This window comes from Tupaia chinensis, unplaced genomic scaffold (assembly GCF_000334495.1).
Source record: "Tupaia chinensis unplaced genomic scaffold, TupChi_1.0 Scaffold000187_1, whole genome shotgun sequence".
Lineage (NCBI taxonomy): Eukaryota > Metazoa > Chordata > Mammalia > Scandentia > Tupaiidae > Tupaia > Tupaia belangeri.
Window position 1 is genome coordinate 2,737,768 of NW_006159662.1, and position 10,431 is coordinate 2,748,198.

General features: G+C 51.4%; 1 protein-coding gene across 1 annotated transcript in view; it reads left to right on the top strand.

Moving 5' to 3' along the window:
- The window catches only part of PRKCA (protein kinase C alpha), a 466,835-nt gene that overhangs the window by 443,899 nt on the left and 12,505 nt on the right, over positions 1-10,431 (top strand). Inside the window, exons 15-16 of the mRNA XM_006146762.2 lie at positions 6,265-6,372; positions 8,421-8,561. Of these exons, the coding sequence (XP_006146824.1) occupies positions 6,265-6,372; positions 8,421-8,561 (249 nt within the window). The remainder of the gene's footprint in view (positions 1-6,264; positions 6,373-8,420; positions 8,562-10,431) is intronic.

Below are 10,431 nucleotides of genomic sequence, written 5' to 3' on the forward strand. Positions count from 1 at the left end.
GCCCGCTCTTCATTGCGCTCTGACTCCTCAGTGCAAATGTAAATGCATTCCGGGCTGTGACTCAGCCCAGACAGGATAATGAAGGCTCTGTGAGTCTTGCCCACGGCCCCTCAAAGCTGCAGGAACCTCAGAGACCCAGCAAAGGGAACGAATGCTGTTATTGGAAAAAGTAAGATTAATTACAAAGTTGTCAATGAGGTTGTGGTCTAAATTTGTTCACTTTAATTACAGAGCGCTGAAGATGGGCAGAAAAAAATAGTTGGTTGCAATTTTCTTCTCATTTGCTTTATTTATTGTGAACAGCCAAAGGCGCAGTTAAGCACAAACAGCCCGAGTCTTTATTTGGTTCCAGGATGGCTTGGCAAATATGATTACTTCGGGGGCATAAATAGTATTTACCCAGCACACTAGTGAGCCCGTTGCGGCTCAGGTGTTCACGTTCGGCATTAGGACCCCTCCCTTAGCTCTGGTCCTTTCTTCCAGGGTTATTCGTGCTTTGTCTTCACTCCCGATGAATCAGTAATTGCTACCTTATCCCAGAACTTCAGCCAGAATTGGCCAGGAGCAGTCTCCACCCCCATCCCAGGTCATCCGTGATCTGGAAATAAACGTGGCAGCCCCCCCACACACTACCACACTCACCTCTCCCCCCACCCCGTCACCCCAAGCAACCACCAGGCGTTAGTGGGTGACCTCAGGATCATTTTCTAAGTATGGACCATCACCTGCAAATCACACTGTTAAAGTGAGGTGCTGGGTACAGACGGCTCAGAACTTTTTTGCACTAATTCAGCCCTGTCAGTGGGTAGGTTAGCTTGGAACATTGAGTCCAATTTGTGGAAATAACAAAATAACCATGAGACGGGGAGGACGAGGGGGAGAGAGCAGTCTGAAGTGGCCTGTACTGACTCGGCAACGCATTACCCGCCATGGTCCCCTAGCTAAGTAGCTGGCATGAATGGAAAGGAAAATGAATGTAATTATGACTTTTCACCATTGGACCTGCCTTCAACACCAGAGCCTGAGAACAACCAAGTACTTGTTCGAACGCCCCGGGGAGGTGACCTGGAGAGACTTATCCAGAGCCATAACAGCGTTCACATCCTTTGGCTACGTAATCACACACCTGGGACAGTATTCTGAAGAAGTAATTCCGAAAAGAAAAAAAAAAAATGATATGCACAGAGAGTGTATAGTAGCATTAGTGATTTGAATACAATGCTGGAAGCCCTTCTAAATGTGCCCTGGGCAATGAAGTGTCTGGTGTTGATTTATCACCTCCGGGGCACTCAGCTCTGAGCGGGCAAATGGTGGCTACAGGAAAACAAGGAACTCCAAATATACATCGTCACCTGAAAATAATGTAAGAAACACTAAGAATCCACTTAAATAGAAGAGCAGTTTGGAACCGGCTATGTAGCTCAGCAGGGTAAGCCCTGGTGCAGAGCTCCATCTCACGTGGCTGGCTTCAGTTCAAACCCTGGCTCTGGCAGATTGAAAAACATGTTGGGTGTGTGCGTGGGTGCGTGCCCAAAATCCTGATGGGCTGGAGAATTTGGGGAAAAGGATGGCAGCATGCCCGTGCCTCACTGGGGAGGGCACTGTCTCTCTATGGAAAGTACCTGCACATTTTGACAATAAACAATAAAATAAGAGCTACTTTTCTGTTCAGGTAAAGGGAATATAGCTGCTTTCATGGACTTTGTCTCTCCCCAGTTGTGTAATTTTAATTGAAAATAGGGCTCCGGGGGCTTCTCTGAATATGACGGCCCCAACTGTTGTTCAACAGGCCGAGCTGGTCTTCTAGCACACAGTGGGGCCATGCTTCCTGGCCCAGTAGCTGCAGCCATGTGACTGGGGCTGGTGGGCCAGATACCAGTGGAGGGTCTCCAGGGTGTAAGACGCCCCCAGCTCCTGGCCCCTCTACCGCTGCACCGTCAGGACAGGTCCCTGCGTGACTACACTGAGCACGGCCTTGTGCTGACCCCAGTGGGCATGTGCATGGGCAAGGAAGCAGTGTCGTGCCAAGCACTGGAGGTGCTCTTGGCTGTTAGCTACCACAGTGGAAGCAGCCTGCCCTTACTGATACCCAAAGCACAGTGAGGATGAAAATGGCCTATATCTTAAAATAAGCCAGTCACGGGGGCCATGGGGGTTAGGACACTGGATTTCCACACAGCAGACTGTGGTTCAGGCACCAGACCAGGTGGTTTGCTTTCTCGCTTTCCCTCTGTCTCTCTCTGGTCACATTTTAAAAATAATGATGATAAATAAAATTAAATGATTCTTTTTAAAAAATAATATGCCAGTCACAAAGGGATATATATTATTATCATCCCACTGTGGTCCAATTCGCACAGACAAATTAGAACGATGCTTGCTGGGACCTGGGGTAAGGAGAGGGTGAGAAGTTGTGTTTAATGAATGCAGAGTTTGCATTGAGAAAGTGAGAAAGTTCTAGAGGGGTGTGGTGCTTATGAACTACATAACACCCCAGAGCTATATGCTTGGAAGTGATTACGATGCTAAAGTATGCTGTATGTATTTTCTTTTTCTTTTCTTTTCTTTTTTTTTTTTGCTATAGGGTGCGTGCACTCACCAGAAAGACTGAGAGAGACAGAAAGCGAGAAATTGCCCCCAGGGGGGATGGCCACACCACAATCCCTTCTCCTCCATTCCTCTCTCGGGATCTTGGGCACGCATGCACACGTGCCCAGATTGAGTTTAAGCCACCAGGTATGGGACTGGAACTGCAGTCTACTACATGGGAGTTCAGTGACATAGCCGTTACGCCAACTGCTGGTCCTATATTTTCTCATAGTAACAACTAGTCTACGTCTGCAGCAGAGGGAACAGAGCAGGAAAAGTATGTGTTGGACTTGATGGCATTCCAAAGCTGGGGGAGGCGCTTAGCTGCTTCTCCACCTTTGCTCATTTGTGCTTGTTTTGAGTTTATTTATTTTATGATGGGGGGGCTGGTGGAGGGAGAGAGGAGGGACCCCTGACAGGGTCTTCCCACACAACAATCCCCCTCCTCGCCAGCCAGGATCACAGGTTGGCCCGGTAGCTGGGTCTTGGCCTTTCCACCTGGCTCCAATATCGCCCAGCAGTGCCCCACCACCTCCACCACTGCACCGGGCCTGCCTCTCCACCTTTTGTCCCAGAACAGTCCTTTTCAGTTGTGCAGCCTCACTGCTGTGTCCCTATGCAGTCACACAGGACCCAAGCCCAGAAGAGACCTGAGCATTTGGTTCAATGCTGTGCTCCCACCATCTTGAAATTCCTAATAGTTTTTAAATAAGGGACCCCTCATTTTCATTTTGCACTGAGACCCACAAACCCAGTGGTGACCAGAGGCCCCAGTGAGGTGTTGACTGGTGATGGGAAGCAGAGCCTCTGCCCGCCTCCGGGGCGCCATCACATGGTGGAGAATGTGCATGCAACGGGTGCACAGGGCTGGGAGACCCCGGGTGGCAGCTCAAGGCCCTGAGCCGGAACCACCCACTTATTTCATCTGTGAAATTCTCCTCAGCCCAAACTTGGCCCCATTTATGGATCACTTATTAGGGAAAAGGAACTTTGTGGGAGTCATAGGAGGAGACTTCAAAAATGAAAGCTCGTGGAAAATGGAATTAAAGTACAAGTTTATTTTGGTGCAAAAATTTTTGAAATCCATGTGTGATTTTTTCATACTATGTGTTTTCCATGAGTTTTTCCTTTTTTTTTTTTTTTTTGTTTGCTTTTTGCCAGAGGGTGCATGCACTCTCAAGAGAGAAGGAAAGTAAGAAAACACCCCTCTGGGGGAGGAGAGACAGTCACTAACAACAATTCATTCTCTTCCATCTCCCTCATTTGAGGATTCTGGGGCACATATGCATGTGCCTGGCATGTTTCTTAAGCCACTGGATCCGGGACCTGAACTATGGCGTTGGCCATGTGGGATCCAGCTTCCTTAACCAACACGCCAAGGGTTGGCCCTCCGTAAACTTTTAAAGACCCCTCGCACAGCAAGTGTCAGAAGTAGGCTGCATGATACTGGACAGAGAAGGAGTGGCAGAGGGACGGCAGGACTGGCCTCCGCTGTACCCACCCCCACCCCACCCCCGTGCTACTCTGCCTTCTGTAGAGGAAGCAACGCCCTCACCCCTGACCTCCCTATGGGCTTCCATGCACCATGTCGCTCTGCTGTGGAAGCTCGCCGTGGCAGGCTGCCCCTGCCCTGCTCTGAGTAATTCACAGGCAGCTAATTCTAGTTCTCCTCACCCACCTGCACCCTCGCACCAAAGTCAACACTTTACACCAGGCTCTTGCCGTTGGAAAAGAAGCCTGTTTATTTCTATTTCCTGACCCCAAAATAAGTTCAGCAAGGTCAAGTGGTACTAGTCACTGAACCCTCCGTTCTCCCGCACCTGGTCCCCGGTTGGGCCCTTGGCAGACTTGGCATCTTTCCCTGGTTGGGGTGGGGGGTATCATGAACTGACCTGCAGGAGCTCCTGCTCAGAGCCAGGCGCAAGGCTGAGGACAAGGTCAGACCACGGGGTGTCCAGTGGCAGGTCGGGAGGACTTGTGAGGGTGGTTGGGCGGAGGGATCTACTTGGTTCAATCACTCTGTCTTACTCAGGTGGAGAATGTTGATGATAAGGGCTACCCCACTGGCTACAGCTCCCCAACACACCCCAAACCATGATACTGTTTAACTGAAGCCACGTGCTGTCAGTATCCGAACCCTAACTATGTCAGCCAGAGTGACTGACGACTCCTTTCCACAGGAAGCCCAACAAGATTTGACACAGAGGACTCTATACAAGGGCTGCCCCCCAGGTCTCCCTGCCTTTTATTTTATTTTATATACATATATATTTTTTTCTCTATAGGACATGTGTGCTTGCTGGAGAGACAGAGAGAGAGAGAAAGTGAGAAATCACGCCCCTCAGATGTGGGGGGTGGTTGGCCATGGAGCAATCCTTTCTCCTCTCGGTATTTTGGGCATGCATGCACATATGCCCAGCATGAGTTTCAAGCTGCCGGGCCGTTTTTATGCTAAGTTCAAGGTTAGCTGAGCCAGAGGAAACATTCGGAAATTTCCCATCCATCCATCCCTCCTGTGCCATGCCCAAGTGGCAGTGATGAGATGGTTCCCTCAGGATCAAGGACAAGCTGGAGGAGAAGCTCACAGGGCATCCCCAGCAAAGCCTCCCTTCCAGGAGGTTCTCACAGCCCTTCCCTAGAGATTTTTTCCCCTGAATAGCAAACTGCCAAGTACCCTTCACTGGGCACTTCCCTGGTACAATGCAGCATAGCGGGTGCTTCACATACCCTCCAACTTTACCGATTGGAAACCGTTTTTGTTTTATTGCCAGAGGTGTGTGTGCTCCCCAGAGAAAGCACTTACAGTGGAGCATGGTCACCCCACAATCCTCTTGCCTCCATTTCACCATCCTGCTGGGATGTGGGGCATGCACGCACCCATGCCCAGCGTGTCTTTTAAGTCACCAGGCCGGATGTGAACCAGTCAGCCCTGTGGTCCCAACATTCTACGTACCAGGCCTAACCGCTATTCCAGGGACCAGCCCGGAAACTGAGTTTTAAGGCGGCTGATTACTTACCTGTGGAGACCCAGCCAGGAAGTCAGAGAGCTAGAATCCGGGTTGCAGATCTACCTGAGCCGTGACCTCCCACCGCGCCACCGCGCCTCCCTCTCAGCAGAAGGGGACATGGGAGGTGCGTCCAGTTGAAGCCAAGCCCCACTGCTGTCACGGTGCAGGTACCCCCCAAGCAGTGCCTCACTGGGTCAGAGGTTCCCTTGTGAGTTCCTGGGCCAGGGCCATCCTTTCTGCCCAGGTTCCCAAGTCTCTTCACCCCCAGTAAAAGTGTTTGTATTCTCTCCTCACCCCCATCTTCCCAATACAAAGCCCATCTGTAACTTAACTTGATTATCATTCGATTTGTAGCAAAAATATTACAAGATTAATGGATTCATTGTAATTTATTTGCAAATCATTAAAAGCATTACTCAAAAACATTCTCCGAAGGTTGCTTTGAGTTGCCCAGGGCAAGATAATTAAAGGGACAGAGGAGGAAAATGAAACACCGCACAACCCACCAACTTAATGAAAGCTAATCAAATAAATCCACACAGTAACTGAGCTAACGCTGCAGCCTGGGGTGTGCTCAGAACCGCGGTCTGTTTCTGAGCGCCGAATCGGATCGTCAGACCTCATGTTAACAAGTTGCATACTGCCCCATCCTTCTCTTCCGGAACAGCCTCCATTCGACGGCGAGGATGAGGATGAGCTGTTTCAGTCTATCATGGAGCACAACGTCTCCTACCCAAAGTCCCTGTCCAAGGAGGCCGTGTCCATCTGCAAAGGAGTGAGTAGAATTCCTTCTGGGATTATGGGCCAAAAGGGTTGAGAAGGGTCATGCCTCCTCTACACTGCTAAGAGAGATGGCAAGTGCCACCAAACCCTGTGTTCGGTGACGTGCAGGGTGTCGCAGAAAAAGCAAAGGCTAAGAGGGCGGGTTGAAACTCTGTCGTCTCCGACCCGTTTCACACGGTTGCCGTAGGGGTACTAGAAGTACCCTCAGGCCCTGGGAAAGCTTTAGTCCCTTGCCTTACTTGCTGTGACTCATGAGTGACTTTGTTTCTATTATTTTGAGATGGAACATTCTGGCAACGATGGCCATGACTGATAGATCAGTCAGCATTCACAAAATGAATAGACCTGTGTAATTGCACCCAGGTCCAGAAATAATGTTTCCAGCACCCTGAAACCCCTCCTGTCCCATCTCAGTCACTACCTTCCCCGAGACCATCAGCATCTCCGCTTCTTTTATAGATAGATAGATAGATAGATAGATAGATAGATAGATAGATAGATAGATATAGATATAGAGAGAGTGTTTTTGTTTGTTTCTGGTTTTGTTTTTGCTATCGGGTGTGTACTCTCACCAGAGAGACAGAAAGCAAGAAATCATCTCCTCCTCCCCAGGGGGGATGGCCATATCATAATCCCTTCTCCTGCATTCCCCTCTCAGGATTTTGGGCATGCACGCATGCGTGCCTGGCATGAGTTGTAACCCAAAGGGTCCAGGACTCAAACCATGGTCGATACATCAGAGTCCAGTGACATAACCATTACTCCATCTGCTGGTCCCTTAGCTAGTGCTTGGCACAACCTCGCCTGTTTGACTTTGCAGACAGGATCTCACACTGGGTGCTCCTGGGACTGGCTTCTTTGCCTCGGTAGTGTGACTGTGGGGTGACCCACATTGCTGTGTGTACTGGTCCTTTAACGTAGCTGCTGGGTTCCCTGTGTGAACATGGCACAGCCGGCCCCTCCTGCTACAGTGAGCGTCTGGTTCCCTCCACTGTAGCTGCAGGTTGTGACAACAAAACTGCTGTGAGCATGGGGCATGCGTTTGGAGTGAAGGCAGAGGCCCGTTCTTCCTGACCCTGGGATCTCCTGCCTTCACAGAGCTGTCAGCGTTCCCCTCCATGTCCTCACATAGGCACGCTGAGATGAACTAGTCATTGGGCCAGCCCCATAGCCAAGTGGTTCATGGCGGTGGATCCTACATGGCTGAACATGGTTCGAATCCTGGCTCTGGTGGCTTGACAAACCCTCTGCGCATCATGTCAGCAGGTGGCACAGAGGTTAAGGCACTAGATCCCACATGATCAGCTTCATGGTTTGAGTCCTGGACCTGACAGCTTAAAAATTACACTGGGCACGTGTGCATGTCTTCCCAAAATCCGAAGAAGAAAGTGTAGGAGAGAGACTGTGGCATGGCCATCCTCCCCAAAAGGTGATTTCTCACTTTCCCTCTCTCTCTCTGGTGAGTGTATGTGCCCTATAGCAAAAACTGGGAAAAAAAAAAAAACTAAAAAGAAAAAAAAAGCATGTGTGTGTGCATGTTCAGAACCCCGACAGGATGGAAAATGGAAGAGAAGGAATCGCAGCATGACCACCCCCCATCAAGGGGGGTTTTCTCCTTCTCTATATCTCTCTAGCAATTGCACATGCCCTCTGGCAATTAAAAAAATAAATGAAGGAATGTAGCCGCCTTCCTTGGTACTACATTCACTTTCTATCTGGGACCTTCGGTGTGGTCTGGCGTGGCGATAGCATGCCCCCACCAGGAGCGCACGTAGAAAGCAGCTCTGACACAGGTACCCATCTCAGTTCTTGTGTCCCCGTTTCCTTATCTTGGAACTCACTGTAGAAAGACATTTGTCAGCGTCACATAATGACGTTCATTGGTGCCAGTCGCACAAGCCACTGAGTTCCTTGATAAGCGCCTTGGGGTGCCGTCTGGGTCCACACGGTCAGCACCATGGGCAGAGCCGGGAGAAGGGAAGACGCTGTCTCCGGACACCCTGGCCAACCAGCCTTCTCTTCCCTCCCTTTGCTTTCTAGCTGATGACCAAACACCCGGCCAAGCGGCTGGGCTGCGGCCCCGAGGGCGAGAGGGATGTACGAGAACACGCCTTCTTCCGGAGGATCGACTGGGAGAAACTGGAGAACCGGGAGATCCAGCCACCGTTCAAGCCCAAAGTGGTGAGTCCAGAGAGGCAGCCTGCTCTGTGAGCCCCATTCCCCTGGACCCTGGGACTTCCCCTCCCACCCTTTTTCTTAGAAAGAAGAGGCCAAGGACCTCTGGCCTCTGCAGGGGAGACAGTGGCCTCACCCAGTCCTGTGACTGGGCAGCCAGGAGTCCGCTGACGTGGGGAGCAGGTCCTGTGCCCTTCGCACCCTCCACCAGGGCAGCCACAAGTACCCCAGATGATCAGAGAGCAAGGACAGGTGCGCCTTGGGGACCAGACTTTAGGACTCAGGCTCCAGCCCTTAGTCTCGCGGGACGTGGCCTGACATCTGCCTCCAGCTCTCCTGGACTTAACCCTGCGCCAATGAGAGCCCCATTGCTTAGAGAAGTCTTAGCCACCACCCCTATAGGGTGAGTGTCAACTGCTACTTCTGATGTTGCTACCTTTATTGAGGCTCTTCCCATGTGATCCCCACTCCTCAGTGCTTCACCAATATTAATTCATCTAATCCCCCCAACAACCCTGTCCGATGGCTGCTGTCCCAGTTGACCATCAGAGCCGAGGCACAGAGAGGCTGAGTAACTTGGGGGAGGACACACAGCTGGTAGGCGGTGGAAGCAGGAGGGCGTGCACGTCCTCGCCCGCCACACCTTCGCTCTGTCCCGGTGACTGCCTACAGCTGATCACCACTGTCGGTGGCAGCATTTGAGCCTTTCTTAATGATCGTATCCCTGGAGATAGCCTGAGTCAAGGCGTCAGCTGCTCATCACAGAGCCCTGAGGGAAGCCTGCCTCCCCCTGCACCCATTTCTGAGGCCCAGGCAGAGGCGTTCCGGCTCCACTGTTGTCCAGCCAGCGTCACGCAGTGACCAGTAGCGCCTCCCCTCCCAAGGCTGCTGAATGCCAGTCCGTTTCAGAAGCATCCACCGTGCTGGGTCAGCCCAAATCTGTCTCCTCAGCCAGCCGCCCCGTGAGCAGACAGAGGCCCCGCCCCGGTGCAGAGCCACCACCAGGGCCGCACACAGCTTTATTCTTAGAGCAGCGACACCCTTGCCAAAGGCGCCCGTGTGTCCCCCACTCCGAGAATAAAACGGCTGGTGATGAACCCGCTTGATTTTATTTTTCAAAGATATTTTTAGCACAAACCAAAGAAAAACTAAAATTAATCGGGTCAGTTGACTTCCTCCTGAATCACCGTTTCTAACAGGGCCTTTCTATATCTGTCACCCCCACCCCAGCCCTGGCCGTGGAACTGGGGGTTCTGCTGGGATCCTGCCCTTCAGTCTACAAAAGTGGCTGTCGGTGCGGGGAGGGCAGTGAGGGAAGATGGAAAGATGGTGCAACTGGCCTGGAAAATCCCGTTAGGGCTTTGCTTGGCCCCCTTTCGTCTTTTCTGTTGATTTGTCTTCTTAAAACATGGTAGGTCTGCGATAGCATCGGGAACAGCTCAGTTCCTCCGTGGGAACAGCTCAGAGACCCCCTGACCCTGCTTTAAGGGTTGAGCCAAGTGCGAGTGCTTGTCAGTCACTTCCCGGAGAGGAGGGTCGCAGCAGAGCCACCCGGGAGGCGCATCATCCTTTTCTGTTTCTCCCACCTTGTTTCAGAAGAAATGGCTTCTTTCCAGTGACCCACTGGTAGCGGCTGCTTGTCCCTAAACTCAAATGTGTATTGGGTCTCAGAAAAGTCATGATACGGAACCAGCAGTCGGCGTAATGGCTATGTAGCTGGACTCCCATGTAGTCGATTGTGGTTTGAGGCCCAGACCCGGTGGCTTAAACTCACGCTGGGTGTGTGTGTGTGTGTGTGTGTGTGTGTGTGTGTCCAAGATCCTGAGAGGAGAATGGAGGAGAAGGGATTGCAGCGTGGCCATCCCCCCTGGGGGGG